Source organism: Festucalex cinctus, chromosome 5 (assembly GCF_051991245.1).
Source record: "Festucalex cinctus isolate MCC-2025b chromosome 5, RoL_Fcin_1.0, whole genome shotgun sequence".
NCBI classification, from domain to species: Eukaryota; Metazoa; Chordata; class Actinopteri; order Syngnathiformes; family Syngnathidae; genus Festucalex; species Festucalex cinctus.
Genome location: NC_135415.1, coordinates 7,300,685 through 7,323,287, shown reverse-complemented (window position 1 = coordinate 7,323,287; position 22,603 = coordinate 7,300,685). Strand labels below are relative to the sequence as shown.

At 38.6% G+C, this 22,603-nt stretch overlaps 1 protein-coding gene across 2 annotated transcripts in view; it reads left to right on the top strand.

The window, feature by feature from the left end:
- Positions 1-20,558, top strand: part of grk5l (G protein-coupled receptor kinase 5 like) — a 40,809-nt gene extending 20,251 nt beyond the window's left edge. Inside the window, exons 2-16 of one of the 2 annotated variants that reach the window (XM_077521323.1) lie at positions 1,035-1,130; positions 1,203-1,315; positions 9,359-9,436; positions 9,551-9,648; positions 9,808-9,900; positions 13,101-13,164; positions 13,376-13,516; positions 13,590-13,780; positions 15,596-15,633; positions 16,168-16,257; positions 16,334-16,542; positions 16,629-16,766; positions 18,523-18,660; positions 18,868-18,995; positions 19,081-20,558. In XM_077521323.1, the coding sequence (XP_077377449.1) occupies positions 1,035-1,130; positions 1,203-1,315; positions 9,359-9,436; positions 9,551-9,648; positions 9,808-9,900; positions 13,101-13,164; positions 13,376-13,516; positions 13,590-13,780; positions 15,596-15,633; positions 16,168-16,257; positions 16,334-16,542; positions 16,629-16,766; positions 18,523-18,660; positions 18,868-18,995; positions 19,081-19,129 (1,664 nt within the window). In that variant the 3' untranslated portion in view covers positions 19,130-20,558. Of the gene's footprint in view, positions 1-1,034; positions 1,131-1,202; positions 1,316-9,358; positions 9,437-9,550; positions 9,649-9,807; positions 9,901-13,100; positions 13,165-13,375; positions 13,517-13,589; positions 13,781-15,595; positions 15,634-16,167; positions 16,258-16,333; positions 16,543-16,628; positions 16,767-18,522; positions 18,661-18,867; positions 19,000-19,080 lie in introns of both variants that reach the window. The other variant, XM_077521322.1, reaches the window with a different exon arrangement.
- The last annotated feature ends 2,045 nt before the right edge of the window (positions 20,559-22,603 follow it).

Sequence of the window (22,603 nt, the reverse complement as noted above, 5' to 3'; positions counted from 1 at the left end):
AAATATAAATTTTCTTCCTGATGAAAGAAGAGACTTTCATCTTTCTTTTGGTAGGTTCCATGTTTTTATATCAATAGAACAGTGTATTTGTGGGCCATGCAAAATCAGTCAAAATACAGTTGGGAGTAAATGAGTTAATTGGAGATGCTAAATTGCCAACGGGTGCGAATGTAAATGGTGTATATGCAGTATGTGCCCTGTGATTGATTGGCAAGTGCAAGGACAAAAAAAATGAAGAACTGTTAAACTGAATGAAACCTCCTTGGTGGAGGTAACAGAAGACTTACTGGAGAAGTGGAAGTGCAGAGCAGGGGAGGATGAGGCGGTAATGCGAAGACAAAAGTGCTGAAGCTTTCCCTCGGAGGCTCCAGCATGACGTGCTGCCGCTCACATTCCAGGCTTATTACTTAAAGATGTTTGCTTGCCATTGCTTTTCCTGTTCTCATGCTTGCAATATTGCGGTCGGGTCGCTCGCTGTCGTTTTCCACTGCACTTCACAGTTTAAGGAATTCTCAGACAGTTTGTGAGACAGGATATACATCAATAAAACAAACAAATAAGACACTGGACACAACAGCTGGAATGAATCAAAAGTAGTCACTTGTACTTGTGCGGATAATGGCGGAAATAAGATGCTTAGTGATGAGAGCAAGATTAATCTATGATTTAATTACTAATATTAAAATAGTATAAATGACTATATTGTCTTTAATGAGCAAATAGATTTTGACTGAATTGGTTGATGCTGAAGGAAGCGAATGCTTGATTATTCACAGCAGTGGAATCCAGTCTGGCATTCATGTTCTGGCCCCTGATGGGAACTGAGAGGGGACAGAATAGGTTTGAGAAAAGTCGTCAGAGATTTAAGAGAGGAAGTACAACGTAATCTATGAATTCAACAAACAAGCTGAGACTATGATTTCATTCAGCGGGGAGCCTGCAGCAACCCCACCCCGTCTCTCGCTCACTGTTGTCATTTTAGGGCCTTCATTTGCGCTGCCCGCTCAGAAAACCTTGTTTTGCTCCCGCTGCAGGTGGAGGAGGCAAGCGGAAAGGGAGGAGCAAGAAATGGAAGGAGATCCTTCGTTTCCCCCACATACGTCAGTGCACTGAGCTGGGCAATAGCATTGGTATGGTTTGTGTGTGAGTGTGAGTCAAAGTGTGTCTTGCTGTGTCGTAAAATATTGTCTTTCTCTCTCTAGAGAAGGACTATGTCAGCATCTGTGAGAAACAACCTATCGGAAGGCGACTCTTCCGTTTTTACTGTGAGACAAGACCAAAACTGCAACGTTGCATTCAATTATTGGACGCGATGGTAGGCAGACACACGCGCACACGTAGCACATAGTAGAGCTTCTCGATACTCCCAATAACGCTGCTAAATGTGGTCAACCTCAGATTTCGAATAATTAACACTATTGTAGTGAGCAGGACTGGACTTGCACAAATAATCGGCCCTGGCATTTTCACTTAGGCCCGCTGGCCCAGCCCGATTTCTCACCGCCCTTGGCTACCACTGACGTTTATTGGTTCAGTTTGATGTGATATTGTAAATGGATGAATGAGCCGTCCTTCTAAATTATGGGCTGGTCTATCAGGGTAAAATGGAAGAAAATTATCATTGAATAGTACCACATCGGCCCCAAAGGACACCGGCCCAGCGGGCATCTGTCCTGTATGCCAGATGGCCAGTCCAGCCCTGCCAGTGAGACAGCTGCAACAATTGCAAAACTTTTAAAGATTTTTAGTGTGTGTACAATTAAAAAAAAAAAAAAACATTAAATAAATAAAACACCTGTTGCATAAATTAAGAGTGAATACAATTGCAACAAAATTAGGGCTGTGTTTTAAAAAAAAATTGCTAATCAAATCAATTTTCCTTCTCTGATATCAATTCATAGAACCATGCATTGATTCTTTGAATATTTCTTTTTCCCACAAATTCATGTGAAAATACAACTTTACTTTTTTTTTGTATTTTTCCATTTTGTTGAAATTTACTGTTCACAAGAATTTCTTACATTTATGAAAGCGGCGACATAATGTAGTTTAAAGCAATTAAGAATCTTTAAATTATGTGTAATTATTTTATTATTTATATTTTAGATTTTATTTATTTTATTTAACTAAAATAAATATTAAATACCTGGATGTTTCAGTGCTGTCAAGCAATAAAATTTTCTTAAAAAGAAATATAAAATAAATTTTTTTGAGAGGTATAAGGAGGAAGATGGGCTTGATAATAGTTGTGGAAATAATGGTTAGATTATGGGAAACGCTTTGGTTAGACTATAATGGTGATAATGGGAAAAAAATATTATTATTGTTGTTATTCCATCCATCCATTTACTGAACCACTTCCTCCTCACAAGGGTCGCGGGGGGTGCTGGAGCCTATCCCAGCTGGCTATGGGAAGTAGGCGGGGGACACCCTGAACTGATCGCCAGCCAGTCGCAGATTGTTGTTATTATTATCATTATTATATTAGCATTATTGCTGTTATGTAAAAGCCAAGTATATATGGTATATAACTTATTCCGAATCACAAGTGAATTAATCCTCATTAAGTCTAGTAATATACCAGATAGCCTAATAGTATACTATGTTTAGCAACATGATATTTTGATATTGAAATGGATATAAAGGGGAAGGAATATAAGAGTTTATACTTCTTCCTGCTCCTTTACAAACATGTATGTCTAACTTCTTACCAAAGACTGTCTCACTTTTTATCTTTTGTTGCTTAATATGAGGTTAAGTTTTGTTTCTTGTTTGCTTCTATTGCTTTTTTTCTTATTACTATTTTTTTGCTATTTACAAGTTTTGGCTTCACAATTGTTATTTTCATTATTTTTAAATATTTTTTTTAATACATGTTTGAAATAAAATTCTAATCAAATCAGCTAATATATTACACAATTTTCCATAATTAATTGCGATTAATCACATTTTTCTACTTTTTTTTTTTTTTTTTACTATTTTCTGCAACAATTATAATAATAAATATTCTTGAATTCATATAAAATCATCAAATAGAAAGTATATTTTGATTCAAAGCTTTTTTTTTAAATCATTGAATATGATTCTTTTCCTGTAAAATACAGCTGTTGAAGAAAATGATTAAAACTGAGTCATATTTACTGGCATACAGTATTTCTTCTATTCTTCTCATAGACACAATTCTCAAAATGGCTCTCTTACAGATTTACCGGGTAGTTCTGTCCATGGGCGCTACACTCCAGCAGCGCATTTACGTACTTAAATGTCTTAATTTAATAGATTTCTTTTCTCCAACAAGCAAGTAAAAGTGAAAGTAAAACTACCTATAGTCCACGTTTGTTTATCTTTGTGCCATTGACTCCAACAGGAAGTAAATAAAACTGAGTCAACGGAGTTACTTTTTAAACGCTCAATTAAATTAGTCTCCAAAATTAATGCTTTAACTTTGACATCTCTAATTTCGATTTGAGATTTCTCCAACAATAACCTCCTTAATGTCTCGATTTTCATTTCCTAGAAGCACAAAAGTTCAAATTGTAGTCTGATTATGGGGGGGAAAAAACTCTCTTGTGAGCACCTCCCACCAGAGCAGAGTGACAGTATGATGAGTCAGGATTTAGTGTAAATATTGTGAAATGCCTTGTATGTATGATAATGTATTGTAAAAATAATGTAATGTCTTGATCACGTCTCGATGTCATCAATTTCATGTGACTGATTACAGTGCTGCCTGAGAATGCGCTGACATCAGCTGATGCAGCAAAGACTGCATACAATAACTGAGTAGTGATTATTCCACTGACCCCCTTCCCCCAAAAATGTGCACACCCCACGTCGCTTTCTGTTCACGTCTAGACGGAATTCCTCCCACTTGACGTGTTTAAGTCTTTGTCTATGCTGAGAATATCTTTGCCGGGTATGTGACTACACAAAAATGGCAGCATTGTTTCTCGCAACACCCCATCCAATTACAGCAAAACCCCTCCAATACACCCGCTACACATACATCCTATACATACTGGGGGTGGGAACCTCTGGGTAGCTCACGATACGATACAATATGCGATACAAGACTCGCAATAACATTTGTCTCACAATATGACGATACCGTGATTATCGATATATTGGTCGGGTAATAAATCCATGATAATCTACGATAAAACTACTCAAGACATAAACTGATGTTTTTTCAATGAGAAAGTAGTTTCTTTTTGTACCATCACTGAAACACAATATTACAACTGGTGTCTTCTTCACAATGAGTACTTTAGTGTATTTTTTATTTTTATTTTTTATTTTTTTTCAACAAATACATCGTCTTCTGTGAACAAATTTGTGTCTTTCTTAAAGGGGCTGTCTGCCGAATTCATTCAGGAAAATGCACTTTTTAAATACAGGATGTACACACTTTAACTTTCTCTCAGTCTACACATCTGTGTTTATGTTAATCTTTGGTGGTGATTTTGTCCTAAAGCCCCCACACCGCCAGCCTGTATTTTGCCATTTTATGTTTGTTTTGTAAACAGCGGGCCGTTTCTGTGGAAAGACCGTGTTTACACCCCTCCACCCAATCGCAGAGCGGGGGTGGCGTGTCGCAAACGGGGCTGGGCGAACGTGTCGGCTGCGTGACGTCACTCCCGCGGCAATTTGAAAGCACGCACGGATTTTTTCTTTCATCACTCACTCATTCAAACACGTAAGTTTCTGTGAGTGAGTGAGTGAGTGAGTGAGTGAGTGAGTGAGTGAGTGAGTAAGTGAAAAAAATAATAATAATCCGTGCGTGCTTTCAAATTGCCGCGGGAGTGACGTCACGCAGCTGACACGTTCGCCCTGTGATTGGCTGGAGGGTGTAAACACTCTTTCCACAGAAATGTCCCGCTGTTTACAAAACAAACACAAAATGACAAAATACAGGCTGGGGGAGTAGGGGTTTAGGACAAAATCACCACAAAAAAATAACATAAACACAGATGTGTAGACTGAGAGAAAGTTAAAGTGTGTACATCCTGTATTTAAAAAGTGCATTTTCCTGAGTGAATCCGGCAGACTGCGCCTTTAAACACTATTGTCATGCAACATTCTTTCATTTTATAAACTAACAATTTTTTCATGTAACATTGCAAAAGTAAAGTAAATAAATAAATAAAATTACTTAAATATTAAATCCAATTAAATCAATATTTCTCAGAAATTGTGTGCTTCAAAAAAATCAAAACATAAAGCATGTTTTAAAATGTTAAAATTGAAGATATAATACATATTTTTCATAAAAACGTATGCAAAAGTGAGTCAGTTGGTGGGAAAAAGTGAGCTCATGAGTCTTCTTCGCCTGAAGACTTCTGTACATTTCCCCCCCATTCTTATGAGGCGCTCCCCCTCGCGGCCTGCCAAGTAATTGCTCAATAAGTTAGTTTATTTATTTATTTATTTATTTATTTATTTATTTGTATAAATTCCAAATTCAACAAACATCCAAATCAAACTGAGCACACAAATCCGAACCGTGCTGTCGAACATGGCAATAAAAATAAATAAATAAATAAATAAATAAATAAAATTTAAAAAAACAAAAAATCTAATCAGACAGTAATTTCTTCAAGTTATTCAATACCAACAAGGCTTGCTTTGTCGTAACCCTTCTCAATGCCCTTGCAAACCCTTCAATTTCCTTATAAAAAGTCAAAAACAAAGGTTGACATTTAATAAATCTACATCAGTGAATAAACTGTTTTGCAATTATTATCAAAGTATTGAGCATTATTTCTTTTTTCCTGTCTTGTATTACTATCCAAACTTAATATTCTTGAAATCCAATGTGGGTGAATCATTGTCCTCCTCTGAAATCCAGTTGCTCAATAAGTAATGAACAATGGAGCCGTTATAGTGGCTGTATATTCACTACAAATATTACGATACTTGCTTGGGCGTATCGATAATCTATCGGGAGACAAAGTACAGTATCACGATTTATCTCGATATTGATATATCGTCACATTCCTAAAGGCCTTAGTATACTTCTGCTTGAGGCTCACGCGGAGACGTTACGGCGGAGCTCTGCTCGTGACTTCCAACTTGTGCGCAATACACATCACAATACACATCGGTGTCTGCTGTGGTTTCACTCCAAGTCAGGCTGTTGCTACGGCTGGGACGCCACATTCCTCTGCATTTTATGACGAATGCAGGAAGTTCAATTTAATTCAGAAACACGAAACAAAGCCGGGGGGAGAGTCGGCTCATCACCGTGGCAATTATTTATTGCCAATTTGCACCGGTGTCGGCTGTAAACTCGCCAAAACACAACAGCCACACACTTAGCGAACACAGTTTTATTTTATTTATTTATTTTTTTTATTTTATTTTATTATTTTCGCCTCTCGTCCTACGCACATATCCACATGAACAGCCATGTAACATGGAATAACTGAATAGTAGGGCAGGAAGTCGCTTTGCCAGTTGCCTTCACGGAAACTGTCTGGGCGGGGGCGGGGAGAGAGAGAAAAAAAAGAGCAGAGTACGCCATCAAACGGACCAATCACGAGCGAGCTACATGTGCACCGCAGCCGGCCACGATCTATGCGGCACTTAAAATTCATGGCTCGCGTAGACCATGTGATCTACGCCGGTCATTAATGCGAGAGCAAACGTGGAGGCATAAATCAGGCTTAACACATACGGTATGTCTTGAATTTGAAAATAAATCATCTTGTGAATGCGCATAGAAAACTGGTGGGGCTCAGAATCACTGTATTAAATGCCTCGTCACCAGTTTGTCTACACATTACTGGTGTACCTAATAATTCGGCCTGTGACGGTGTATACAAGTTGTATGTCCTTTCTGCCCTGTTCTGAAGTGTCAGTGACGCTGCTGCTTTTTAAAGCCTAAATCTCCTGGCTTATGTGTGTATGTACTGTAGGTATACGTGGGTGTCAGTGTGTGTGTGTGTTTTATAGTGGAAAGATGGTGACGCTGGTGTGACACACTGTGACACTCCAGGACCTCGAGGAATCCTGCCGTGTTTTCTGTGTGGTTGCCAGGCAACGCAGGGCCTTGTTGGGGGGAAAAAGCTACTGATAGACAGTGTCGGGCCAGTTTGCAGCCCGGGTGTCTTGTTGCCCTCCACCCTGCTTTTATTTTCTCACTGAAAGTTAAAAATGCTCGCTCCGAAATGCGTCAGAGTTCTTTTCACGTCTCTGAGATGTCCAGTATGCGCGGCCTTGAACAGTCATGGCTGTCTGTGTGAATAGCAGCATATGTATAGACAGACAGCCAAGTGGAACATATGTTTGTGAGCGTGACGGCAACACACGCATTTAGGGCCATATTCTCCCGCTCATGCGTAGGGTTATTTTTTATTTTATTTTATTTTTTTTAAGCGGCCACACTTGCACACCTTTCATCTACGTGGTTTCTCCCGTCCACACTTCCGACACACCCACTTTGTGTAAGCTTTAAATGAATGTGGAAACACGAAAGAGGCGTGATTTACAGACATCATAAGCTGAGTGGAAATCTGGTAATGTGTACTTTTCTTGAGACTTGTAAATCTGTGGAAAACAGGTTAAAATTTAAAATGAACATGATACTGTATAGTGGATGCAGTGTGTAATCAGTCAGTCTGGATGTGCGTACATATTTGGCTACATTTTGAAGGAGGATGTTCATATATATATATATATATATATATATATATATATATATATATATATATATATATATATATATATATATATATATCAATATATCAATACCTGGCCTTATTTCAAGGTATTGGTACTCACGACCTCTTGTGGCCGTTTTACAATCAGGAATTAGAAATTAGACGAATAGAAAAGTGCCATAAATTTCATACAATTTGAACTCATTCACTCCCAGCCATTTTCACTGAAGCAACCCCCTTCGCTCCCAGGTTTTTTACTGCATTTTGACTGATTTTGAAAGGCCCACAGAATATTGTGTTCTATTGCTATAAAAACATGGTACCGCCCAAAAGAAAGATTAGTCTCTTCTTTCATCAGGAAAAAAAGTATATTTCTATCTGTTTCCCTTTTTCAGCAATTAGCATTACAATATAGCTAAGTTTAATTATTATTCACAAACCTGTTTAAAACAGTGAGGAAAAGAGCTTTTAGCAACATGGTTGATCTCTTAAACTCTGCTGCCACCTGCTAGCCATTTTTGTAATAACTAACATTGCTTCAAGCATTCTCTTCAGTTCAGAGGCTGCATCAAAGCCTAATGTATGCTCTAGGATAAAAAAAAAACATTAAAAAAAAAAAGTATAAATACGTCTTTGGCGTCATGGTCATATTTAAAATAGAATGTATTTATACATTTGTGGGAGCAAATGTGTTAATGGAAAAGGCTATATGGAGATATATAGGTTTTTCTTTAAAATTGTCTATCATTGTCTTTTGGGGGAAATTTTACGTATCAAAAGTAGGGCTAGGTATCAATTCTAATTTCCTCACTCGATTTCGATTCACAAGAGTCCATTTCGATTCGATTTTTTTCTGATTCGATTCACTTCAATCTGATATTGATTAATTATGGAACATGAATTATTCTTAACTCATTTGTTCCCAAAAATGTATAAATACATTTTTTTTAAAGTTTTAAGTGTCCCAAAGACATATTTATGTTTTTGTTTTTGTTTTTTTATGCTAGACTAGAGCATACAGAAGATTTTGATGCAGCCTCTCAACTACAATGAACGGTTGCAGAAATGGTAGTTATTACACAAACAGCCAGCAGGTGGCAGCAGAGTATAAGAGATCAACCAGGGCCATGTTGAAAAAAGGCTCTGTTACTCAGAATTCTAAATAGATTTGTGAATAATGATTAAACCTAGCTATATTCTAATGCTAATTTCTGCAAAACAGAAACAGATATATACAGAAACAGAAATATACTTTTATACTTTAATCTTTATTTTGATAGGATCCATGTTTTTTTCCATAGCAATAGAACACAATATTCTGTGGGCTTTGCCAAATCAGTCAAAATCCAGTAAAACAGGAGCGAACGGGATTGCTTATGTGAAAATGGCTGGGAGCGAATTAGTTTTAAATGGCAAAGAAATGATCAAAACTCCACTAATATTAAATTCCAAAATAAATTGTATCACATGTTATTATCACTTAAGTGTTACACAAACATTGACATCAGCAAGGATGTCAGCAGTATAGAAAATGGATGGATACAAAAAATGACTCACTTCCATGTTACTTCTCTGCTCTCTCATTTAATTAGTATATCTTCTGCCCATCTGACAACTCTACCAACACAATGGAAATGCAGGATAATAGAATGTACCATCTGGATGTTGTTAACGATGTGAGTCATTTTCTTGTACAGGAAGATTACGAGGTGACGCCTGATGAAAAAAGAAAAAGCAGAGGGGACCAGATTCTCAAGACCTTTCTTTCCAAACAAGTGAGTTGATTTTTTTTCAATCCGTTACAGTGTTGCTGTTTAAATGACACGATCATTGTGTAGACTAAGTGAGTGTATTGATAAAGAGTATTGTATATGCATGTGTTGATGTAGTCACCTCAGCGTGTGGACATTGCAGAGGTCTTTGCAGATCAGTGCCGAGAGAACCTTGAGCTCAGTCCGTGTAAGGAGATCTTCAGCAATTGCCGCAAGTGAGTCGCCTCTCCATCTTTACATCCTCTCACCTGTCTGCTTCACTCACCTGTTTTTTCTCTTACTCTCGCATGCCCACATTTCACATGTACAGTGTTTAAAGGATTGGCTTATATGTTATTGTGATGACTGAGCCTCGCCTTTGTGTTTGGAACCAGAGCTGTACACGACTACCTGAGTGGGGCTCCATTCGCAGACTTTGAGAACAGCATGTACTTTGACCGCTTCCTGCAGTGGAAGATGCTGGAGAGGTCAGTTCCTGGAAGGTTTATGCAGTGGCGAAAACGTGGCCCGACCGCAAATGGGAAAATTCGGCAAATGATTGACGGTCCCTTAAAAGTGATTAGAATTGCCGATACAGTTTTCCCTCACTATAACATGGTTCACTTTTTGCGGTCTCGCTGTTTTTCAGATTATTTTTAATGCAATTAAGCGTGCTTTTTTTTTTTTCTCTTTTTCTTTTTTTTTTTTACAGTAAATGTGCCTATTTTTATAAAATGAAGGTTTGAACATTTAGAATGTTGAAAAACAAATGTGAGAAAATGTAAATGCCTCGATGAGAAAAGTTTATAAACTGTATGTTGATGGGTTTTAGAGCCTTGAAACATTTCTAATAAATTTCATTTCATTTATATTTGGAACCTCACCCCAGCGGAAAACAATGGAACACTGTATTAATAATTTAAATTAGGAATGTTCGATACCACCTTTTTTTTCTTTTTTTTTGTACAGATATTTTGAAATTGAAGTGAAAGCTACTCTCAAGTTAGCATCAAATCGTGTATTCAACATCAAAACTCAGTAACTTCAATAGACCTTCAGTGTGTTGATAATAAAATCAAGCATACAGAAAGATTACAATTCAGCCCCATTTCCATTATAAAGGACACTTTGTTTGTGTAGTGAGATGTTATTGAAGGGGACCAAACATAATGTGGACCAGTTTTTGCACATTCCTCATTTATCACACAGTAAATTTGACTCTATTTAGAATGGGACTAAATAGACTCAGTTTTAGAGTAATATTTACACTTGGAAGAGGGTAAAATAAAAATATTGGAAAAAAAATAAAAGTGACTCAAGTGTGGAGGAACGAACTCGCGACCTACAGCTTGGGAGACAGCCCATCTACTCCCTGTGCCACACAGCGCCTACTTTCTGATAGTATATCGCTCATGTCAGCTGCAGCTGATTCTATGATTGCATGGAATCTTCATCTCCAAGAGACCAATGATGTATAATGGTCTCTTGGAGAACAGCAAACAGTAGGAGGGAGATAGCTCAGGTGGTAGTGTGGCAGTCTCCCAAGCTAAAGGTTGCGAGTTCGTTCTTCAACCCATGAGGGACTTTTTTTCCCAATTTTTTTTATTTTAATCTCTTCCTAGTGCAAGCCTACTCTAAAACTGAGTCGATTTAGTCCCTCTTTATATCGAGTCAAATTTGCACTACAGAATTTCTTTTTTGGGGTTGAAGTGGAATAGTACCCAGAGCGAAACACAGAGCAGCCTGTTAATTGATCGGCAGAGTCACTTTGGTGTGAAATGGCAAGAACACAACACATGTTCTTCCTCAAACAAAGCTTGTCTTATTCTCGCACCAAACCATACCATGTTGTTACTCTCTTTTTTTATTTATTTTTTTTATTTTTTTATTTTTTCCCACCAGTCAGTTTAACATGGAATAACTGAATAGTAGGTCAGATGAAGTTAGCAAAAGTTCACAAGAACAGAATACTGAGTTTGGCGTGGATATGAAACGTTTCACTCTGCTCGAGTCGCTAGAGCAGGGCTGTCCAAACGTTTTCCACCAAAGGGACACAGACAGAAAAATTGAAGAATGCAAGACCCACAATGACATTCTTTGACTTGCGTTTTAGTTTCAAGAAATAATGATAATTTTATAATTAGTGCTGTGATGTCAAAGTTAAAGCATTAACTGATTGACTATTCACAAAAAATAATCGCATTCATCATGTATGAACGCTGATTAATCACACTATTAATTTTGACCGCAAATGATCCTTTAGCTTGACAGCGGATGGTTACGTTAAAGGTAGCACAAGTTGTGTTTGAGCGTTAAACATAACTACATGCATTAAAGTAAAACATTTAAGAAATGTTTAAGCATGACATTCAGAATATTTGTTCATGTCAAAATATTGGGCTCATTTTTTTTGTTTGTAATTTTAAATTATGCAAGTCATTAACTGATTAGGAAAAAAAAAGTTGAAGGTGTTTTATAATATTAAATGCCGAAAGAATTAACATAACAGGTGCTCTTCAAATTGGTGGGCAAAAAAAATGTTGATAAAAGTTAATTAGGTGAGTAATCATGAATAATCAAAAATTCTAAAATGTGATTAAATACATTTGCTCCCAAAAACGTATAAATACATTCTATTTTAAATATTACCAGTGTCCCAAATATGTATTTATACGTTTTTTTATGTTTTTGTTTTTTATGCTAGAGCATACAGAAGGCTCTGATGCAGCCTCTGAACTGCAGAGAACAGTTGAAGCAATGGTAGTTATTACAAAAACGACCAGCAGGTGGCAGCAGAGTATAAGAAATCAACCAAGGCCATGGTGTAAACAAGCTGTTTTTCCCACAGTTAAAAACAGATTTGTGATTAATGATGAAACTTAGATATATTCTAATGTTTATTGCTGCAAAATGGAAACAGATAGAAATATACTTTTTTTTTTCCTGAGAAAAGAAGAGAACCTAATCTTTCTTTTGGTAGGTTCCATGTTTTTATAGCAATAGAAGACAATATTATGTGAGCCTTGCGAAATCAGTCAAAAACCAGTAAAACAGCCGGGAGCGACGGGGATTGCTTCAGTGAAAATGGCTGGGAGTGAAAGAGTTAATCTGATTAAAAATTTGTCAGTTGACAGCTCTAGTTATAAATGCAATATATTCATAAATATGGCTTTGACAAATATTTTTTTAATTTTTTTTTTTGGTATATGCCGCGAGCCGCTAAAAGTTGGACAGTGGGCCCCAGGGCCGTAGTTTGTACACAACTGCACTCGAGCATCAATCATAGAGAATCATAATGGCACACCAGGAATCAACTAATATACAGTCCATTAACTACAGCTAGACGTACAGTTTTTATTGTTATACTGGCAAAAAAAAAGTGCAACATGCAACAAGCGTGTGTTTTAGAAGGCAACAGCTGACTTGTGGGTCACTCTTGGCAAGGAACATCTCTGATGCAGAGTGAGCACCGTATCAGATGCGGCTCCAAGTAAACAGCAGGCTCTCCGAGCATCCTTGATCATATCCGTTGTCTGGAAAGTAAAATTGCACGCAAGAGGCCCTCACCCTGTGCACAGGAAACAGACTCAGGATGGTATTGAGTTGTGCAGATAATATCTCTGCCCTCATCAATAATACGGTACATGAGTATGTATTAATGGCTTTTCCTGTCTCTGTGTTTTGTCAGGCAACCAATCACTAAAGACACTTTCAGACAGTACCGAGTTCTGGGGAAGGGAGGATTTGGAGAGGTGAGAGGTACCAGTTTGTCATATGCAACAAGAACATGATTTCCCCCAAAACAATTCCCACAGAATAGGAAGCAGAGAATTGCTCAAAATGTGTTTCTGTGCAAACTATTTTCATAGATGTTTCAATACGTTTATCCATAAAATGAGGTGACAATACATTCCTTATTCATTGCGATATAAATAACGCATGATGCACTTTGCTTCGTCTCAGGTGTGTGCTTGTCAAGTGCGAGCTACAGGAAAGATGTATGCCTGTAAGAAGCTGGAGAAGAAGAGGATAAAGAAGAGGAAAGGAGAGTCGATGGCGCTGAATGAAAAGCAGATCTTGGAGAAAGTTAACAGTCGATTTGTTGTGCGTAAACATTCACTTAAGCGAGTTCATGTCGTGTCCAAGCAACTTGAAACCGTTTAACACGTCCCTCTAGGTGAGTTTAGCGTACGCGTATGAGACCAAAGACGCTCTCTGTCTGGTGCTGACCATCATGAATGGCGGGGACCTGAAGTTTCACATCTACAACATGGGCACGCCGGGCTTTGACAAAGACAGGGTCCAGTTTTATGCTGCTCAGATCTGTTGCGGCCTCAAGCATCTTCATAGGGAATCCATTGTCTACAGGTATCAATCGAATGAGTATATTTAGAGTTGTGATCTAAAACATTTGGTCATAGTTAAACTTGCTAAAGGACACATAAAGAAGAAGTCAAACCCCCACCCAAAAAATTTTTTGACAGTAATATGTTCTATGCAGCCCCACTAGTCTAAATACGGTATTCTGGTTAATATGCGTTAGCTGAATATGAGTTAAGCAGCAAAATGAAGCAGTGTTTATCCATATCAGAAGGCGGCCATTTTGCCACTTGCTGTCGAGTAAAAATGACTTCACAGTTGCTCAGGTCTCAGTTAACAACCAATCACAGATCAGGTTCAGAAAACAGGTGAGATGTGATTGGCCGTTGCCTGAGCAACTGTGATGTCATCTTCAGTGGAAAGTAAGTGGCAAAATGGCCGCCCCGTGAGATGGAAAAAAACGGCTGGATTTTGCTGCATAACTCATACATGGGGTGGGAACCTCTGGCTACCTCATGATACGATACGATATGCGATCAAACCTCATGATAACGATTATCTCACGATATGACGATAGCACGATTACCGATATATTGCTCAGGTAATAAATCCACGATAATGTACACAAAAACTAATAATAAAATAATAATAATAATAAGAATAATAATAATAATCCATCCATCCATCCATCCATTTTCTTGACTGCTTATTCCTCACAAGGGTCGCGGGGGCTGCTGGCGCCTATCTCAGCTGGCTCTGGGCAGTAGGCGGGGGACACCCTGGACTGGTTGCCAGCCAATCGCAGGGCACACAGAGACGAACAACCATCCACACTCACACGCACACCTAGGGACAATTCGGAACGTCCAATTAACCTGCCATGCATGTCTTTGGAATGTGGGAGGAGACCGGAGTACCCAGAGAAGACCCACACGGGCACGGGGAGAACATGCAAACTCCACCCAGGAAGGTCCGAGCCTGGACTCGAACCGGAGACCACAGAACTGGGAAGCGGACGTGCTAACCACTCGACTACCGTGCCGCCTAATAATAATAATAATAATAATAATAATAATAAATAAAATACAAATTAATAGCAATAAATAAAAAATAATAATATAAATAATCTAAATACATAATACAACATAAATACAACATACAACATAAATATCTATTATATAAATTATCCATCCATCCATTTTCTGAACCGCTTGCTCCTCACAAGGGCCATATAAAATATAAAAAATAAAATAATAATAAAATAAACATAAATAATAAAAATAAAATTAATAATAAAGTTAAGATCATGAGTCTTCTTCGCCTGAAAACTTGCGTCCATTTTTCCGCCAGTCTTATGAGGCGCTCCCCCTAGTGGCCCACCAAGTAATTGTTCAATAAGTCATGAACATTAGAGACGTTATAGTGGCTGGTTATTAACTACAATTATTGCGTAGACGTATGGATAATCTATCGGGAGACAAAGTATCACGATTTATCGCAATATCAATATATCCTAACTCATACTCCACAAAATCAATATTAATCAGGATGTCATGTTTAGACTAGTGAGGTAAGATATAACATTGTTGTCAAGAAATATTTAAGGTTGACTTCCTTTTTAACCAAATTGTAGTAGGTATGTATCTGTATTTACATTATATTTCTGGCCATGTTTGGATGAGGAAATCGAAAACATGCCGACATATGCACATATTTATTGAACCATGGAAAAAAAGAATGGTTCAAACAAATAATTTAAAAATTTTAATTAATTCTGATCACATTGTGACTAATTTAATTTAGCACAACAGATTTATTTTGAGTTGTGCATATTATTATTGTTTTTGTCTTTTTTTTTTGCAGAGATTTAAAACCAGAGAACATCCTACTTGACGACAATGGTGGGTTTTGAAGCATGACCAGCTCAGATTTCTGTTTTTAGTTTTCAGTTTTGACACTCGGACAAAGTGTAAGAATAGTGACGTAAGCACTTTTGTAAATAATAGCATACTTATATTTCAGACAGCAAAAGAACTGTATTGAGTTATGTATTAAAAGTATAGCTACTTTTGCTTGTCATTTTTAAAATCCGGTATAATTTTAAGTTTCCTGTTTACATGCCTGCCTCACAATTGATAGGTACCACGTTCGAATCCTGAATGGAGTTTGTATGGGGGGGGGGAGTAATGACAAAAATTTGAAAGAAAGACCTATATATATCCCAATGTAGCATTTCCTACAAATTGATGGCAATTTTCCAATCTTCTCACTTGTAATTTATAGTTCTGGATTATAAAATGGCCACAAGAGGGCAGCTGATACTGGTATTGGCCGCTAATCGCGAGTACTGATACCTTGAAATAAGGCCGTGTTGTTTGTTGCAATCATGTCAGTTGTATATTAATAAAATTAACATTGTTATTGTTGTTGTGCAGGACACATCCGTATTTCTGACCTGGGCCTTGCTATCAAAGTGCCTGAAGGGGAGTTGATCCGAGGACGGGTGGGGACAGTGGGCTACATGGGTAAGTCTCAACCTGATGAACATCTCCATTCACACGTGCAAGTTGCTCATCTGACAGCCTGTTTGGTCACGTTTAGCTCCAGAAGTGATCAACAACGAAAAGTATGCAATGAGTCCCGATTGGTGGGGGCTGGGCTGCCTCGTATACGAGATGACCGCTGGGCGATCGCCCTTCCGCGCCCGCAAAGAGCGAGTGAAGCGGGAGGAGGTGGAGAGGAGGGTGCAGGAGGAAGAGGAGGAGTACAATGACAAGTTTACAGAGGACACCAAGGAAATCTGTAGAAGGGTGAGGGGTTGTCGGCAAGAAGTTCACATTCAGGCTGGTAGACAGTGAATGGTGTTGTGATTCATCTATCCTTCAAACCTATCCAGCTGCTCACCAAAGACCCAAAGCAGAGGCTGGGGTGCCTGGGGGACAAAGCGGCAGGCGTCAAGGCTCACTCCTTCTTCAAAAACATCAACTTCAAGAGGCTAGAAGCTGGAATAGTGGAGCCTCCCTTTGTGCCTGATGTGAGTAGTCTGATGTAGTGCTCACCGCTATCTGGCGGCTCACCATTTGCAACCCAGCTTTATCGATACAGAGCTGACGTCACACGCCACCCCACTAGGACCCGCCTCTTAAAGGGGAGGTTAAGTAAAAAAAAAAAAAAAAAAATCATTTCCAATATGTGCCCCCACTAGTCTAAACAATCTAATTAACATTGTTTGTGGAGTATAAATTCAACATAAGCAGCAAAATACACCTGTTTTTAGGGATATAACAATATCCAAACATCACGATACGATATTTTCACGATATGAAGCTCACGATATGATAATTAGCACGATATTGTGGCTAGGTTGGCGATATTTAAAAAAGGTCACAATATTGTATAAAAAAAAAGAGCTCATACCAAAACAAGCACAATAATGTGCTTTTGTACATAACAGCAATGCATATAAACCACCTACAATCTCTAATAACAATATTGAGGCGCTTACTTGGTAATGCATGCACACATTGAGTTCCTCCACATATTGACTCGCTTCACAGGCATATTACGTTGCCCTTCATCTGACCAATAGTGTGGATTTTAAACGTAGAAGGGCCAAAATTATATTAATTATTTCATGTTTATTATATATATAGATTATAGATTATAGATATATTATATATATATATATATATATATATATATATATATATATATATATATATATATATTATGTTATATTATATTTTTTATTTATATTATTTACTTATTTATTTATATTTTTTCTTTATTTTTTATTATTTTATTTCATATTATTTATATTAATTGACTGACAATTAGCGTAGATTTTAAACATAGAAGGGCCAAAGCATCCCTAATGAAAATTAAATTGCACTACAAAACTAGCCACCAGAGGGTGCTAGAACTGCACAAATGGAAATCAACCTTACCTTTTGAACAGATGTGTTCCTTATAAATATTGTGAACATGACGACGACGATATTGTGGCAGTTTTAATATCACGATACTGCCCTTATCGTTACATCCCTACCTGTTTTTACCTATCTCAAGTGGCAGCCATTTTGTCATTTGTTGTCCACTGAAAATGACATCACAGTGCCTAAGGGCCTGATCATTTTCATTTTCTTTATTCAACCAGATAAAGAACTCATTGAGATTAATCTCTTTTCCAAAAGTGACCTGGCCACAGGGGCAGCAAAGACACACAATAGATGCAACAATTTAAAACAGTCAAAACACCATAGCATGTAATGAATCTAAACAACTTCTAATCATAAATTCAATGAGTTTGCCCATTTTAAAAACAATCACATTGCTCAATAGCATTAGATTCATCTTGCGAATGTCACCTGACCAAACCCAGACAACAGGTGAGCTGTGACGGTCGTTACTTGTGATGTCATTTTTGGTTGACAGCAATTGGCAAAATGGCCGCCCTCTGAGATGGGCAAGAATGGGTGGATTTATGTTTTTTTTGCCCAACATATTCCACAAACACAATAATAATCAGACTGCTGTGTTTAGACTAATGGGGGCGCATAGAACATATTATTGTAAACAACATTTTTGACTTGACACCCCTTTTAAAGGCACATTCATGTACACAGACACTACAATATGTTTAGTAGTTTACAATGTCTTTAAAGCGTGTGGGAGGGGTAAAACTGTAGAAATGAGAATAAAACGTGCCCTCATTTTCAAGATTCTTTTTGAGGTGCTGAAAAACGTGCACGTCATCTGATCCTTTTCACGGTTTTACTGGCCTCTTACAGCCTCGGGCAGTCTACTGTAAAGATGTGTTGGACATCGAGCAGTTCTCCACAGTCAAGGGAGTAAATTTGGACCAAACCGACAATGACTTCTACTCCAAATTTGCTACAGGCAGTGTTTCCATCCCATGGCAAAATGAGGTGAGTGTGTGTGACTTGATGGACAAATGTTTAATGAAAATATTTTTTGCAGTATACAAAACTCAAGGGAAGAAGTCTGAGTAAAGTTGTGTTTATTTTGTCTATTGCAGTTAGTTTGCAGCGTACACATAAAATTGTTTGACTCTTGTGTTCATCAACAATGGAGCCAATGTTTGTAATAGGCCAAAGGTCTCCTCTCTTCTCCAGATGATAGAAACGGAGTGTTTCAGAGATCTGAATGTGTTTGGCCCTCAAGGGATGAGACCCCCAGACCTTGACTGGAATCAACCTCCAGAGCCTCCCAGACGCAGCCTGCTGGACAGGATCTTCAGGAGGCACGTACGTAGAAACAATCGCTCATGCATTTTATGATACAAACTGCAATTCTAACTCTATATTCTCTTTTCTTGGCCGTTTTAGCACCCAGAGGTGTCTATTTCCCACAGCCGTGTGCAGTCTTCCAGCGTAAACTCTGTGGACTCAATGTCTAACTCTGCCCCCTAGTGGTGCAGTTACAGCGTGGGAGCCATAAACTCAAAGGGATGATGAAGCTCTGAGGGTTTACCCGCTGCTAATTAGTTCCCAGTCGGGTCCTGAGATTGTCTGTTGAAAGTCTCATGGGTCAGCCCATAAGAGGGGGGGTCGACCAGACCCAGGTACTCGGGCCATTTTGTTAGTGGGAAGGTCAGAGACGTTTTGAAATATTGGACAAACCCTCTTACCCTCAGGATTGTTGGACAACAGAACAGAGCCACTTGTGTTGATGAAAGAGTGAAAAGGATAGAAACTAAGCTAATATTTTTTTTCAGGGGATCCAGTGTATTATAAAGACCCACTACAAGGAATTGAAAAGTGGGTCCTGGTAATGTTTATTTTTCCAAAACGGTGTTTTACTTCCTGGCCTGTACCTAATAGCTATCCAACTATGTATAGTGTCATCATCTGTATACCACTGATAATATTTCTCTGTATTTCCCACCTGTCTTACCTCACGTCACTCCTTTTTACATTCAGAACTGATCGCCTCCTCCACAACCTCGGCTCATAATACGTACTGCCTCGTGTACACTCAGGCCAAAGAATACAGATCAGTTGTGTGATGATGATTAGTGGTCTGAAGATGTTTAGAATCATGTGAGATCAGTATGTGCGCTGTTTGCTCAGTATTGTCACATTCCTAAAATAATGGCATAAGTCATTAAGAAAAAAAAATCAGAAAATACTAAAAACTGCAGCAAATATTGAATATATTATATTCATTAATAATATTAATTATTTTGCACGAACTGTTCAATCAATTTTAGCAGAGATGGTGAGCATCCAAAGAGCTGATTAAAGGGAGTGTGTGTTATTTTGTGCTATCTAGTGGTGAACTAAGAACTCATTAATTAAAAAAATAACAACAAAAAACACTATTAATTTCAACATAACATTTTATATATAATAGTATGCCTAGCAATCGGTAATTATATTACATAGGTCGCGCCACGTCTTCGGGGGGCTCACGTTTCACCACCATCTTTCTATGGACATTCGAAGAAGAAGAACTTCGCTAACATCGACCGTCGCTTACCTTCCACAACTGCGGCTAGCAGGTGGTTGTCGCTGAGCGCCGTGATTCGGCCTCCTGCCGCTTTCTCACTTTGCTTTGCTCTTGCTAACTTTTGCTAGCTTCTCTCGCTAGCCGCTCGTTAGCCACTCCATCTAGTTCTTGCTCGCTGGGCTGCTCGCTTACTCCAAATAATAATTGGTTAGCATTCTATTTTTGTGAGCTTCTTACTATTTGACTGAAAGAGAAGTTCATTAAAAAATTACTTGCCACAGCTGAAACTTCATATTGAAAATAGTCCATAAAGGCGCTGTCTGACAGTTTCACTCTGGAAAAGGCACTTTTTAAATACAGGATTTAAACAATCAAACTACTTCTCAATTGACAGATCAGGGCTTGTCTTCATTTCTGTTGGTGAGTTTGTCCTAAACCCGCACCCCCAAGCCTGTATTTTACCATTTTGTGTTTGTTTTGTAAACAGCGGGACGTTTCTGTGGGAAGACAGTATTTACAACCCTCCAGCCAATCGCAGAGCGAAGGGGTGGCGTGTTGCAAACGGGGCCGGGCGAACGTGTCAGCTGCGTGACGTCACTCCTGCGGCAATTTGAAAGCACGCACGGATTTTTTTTTTTTTTTCACTCACTCACTCACTCACTCACTCACTCACAGAAGCTTAAGTGTGTGTATGAGTGAGTGAAGAAAAAAAAATCTGTGCGTGCTTTCAAATTGCCGCGGGATTGACGTCACGCAGCTGACACGTTCGCCTGGCCCCGTTTGCGACACGCCACCCCCCGCTCTGCGATTGGCTGGAGGGTTGTAAATACTGTCTTCCCACAGAAACGTCCCACAAAACAAACACAAAATGGTAAAATACAGGCTGGGGGGGTGCGGGTTTAGGACAAACTCACCAACAGAAATGAAGACAAGCCCTGATCTGTCAATTGAGAAGTAGTTTGATTGTTTAAATCCTGTATTTAAAAAGTGCTTTTTCCAGAGTGAAACTGGCAGACAGCGCCTTTAACGGTGTCCACCTCCGTTAGCTGATCGACGTGGTCCTCCTACGTTGAAACAAAACAAAAACAGCAACAGGTTGTCCTCCCTTTGTTGTGAAGAAAATATTGTCGACTCAGTTTCCGTCGGGTGCCACTAGCTTAGCATTAGCTTCTTGATCGTAGCAAAACTTGAACCTCACCAACTGCTGAAAGTTCACAAACCGCTGCCACCTGTGTAAAACTATTTTCGTGAGGTAGTAAGTGTTATAGTTCCAAGTAAGGGTCGTGGAGAAAAAATAACACACGGAGCGGGAATAGCTCCACAGCAAACTTTATTCAGACATTCGAAGGAGAAGAACTTCGCTAACATTGACCGTCGCTTACCTTCCACAGCTGGGGCCCAGCAGGTGGTCGTCGCTGAGCGCCGTGATTCGGCCTCCTGCCGCTTGTCTCGCTTTGCTTTGCTCTTGCTAACTTTTGCTAGCTTCTCCCGCTCGCCCCTCGTTAGCCACTCCAGTTAGTTCTTGCTCGCTGGGCTGCTCGCTTACTCCAAATTATAATTATTTATTATTCTATTTTTGTGAGATTCTTACTACTATTTGACTGAAAAAGAAGCTCATTAAAAAAATTACTTGTCATAGCTGAAAGTTCATACTAAAAATACAGTCCTTTAAGTATCCACCTCTGTTAGCTGATCTTGTGGTCCTCCTACATTGTGACAAAAATATTGGCCACTGTTTCCGTCGGGTGCCGCTAGCTTAGCATTAGCTTCTTGGTAAAAATTGAACCTCACCAATTGCTGAAAGTTCAAAAACCGCTGCCACCAGTGTAACACTGTTTTGGTGAGATAGTGAGTGTTATAGTTCCATGCGAAGGCTGTGGAGCGAGAATAGCACACTGAGAGGGAATAGTTCCACAGCAAACTTTATATAGTAGCCTCGCCCCTGAGTGACTCCAGCATAACTCTCTCAATTCGTGTAATCATTCACCTCATCATCACGGGTATCCTTCCGCCAGTACAACTCAACCACAATAGTAACCCAAATAAGAAACAAAATAAGTCAACACAAATATTTTACGTCAATATAAAATATAATATAAATCAATATAAAATAAATTTTACAGTATAATTTGTGCTAGGCTTGCAAAGCATCATAGTTGGTGTGCTTCAAAATGGTTGCATTCTATTAGTTGACCACTAGATGGCACTAAATAATACACACTGTCCCTTTAAGGCAAAAGGATTGCATCCAAAAAAAAAAAAAAAGACATTCCGTTATTTTATCAAGGTAACGATATGTGAGCATGCAGCATGGGCATATACAGCTTGCATATCGTCACATCTGTCAGACAAATACACATAAACGGCATTGTGAGAATCGTGATGTGTTGTCATTGCATG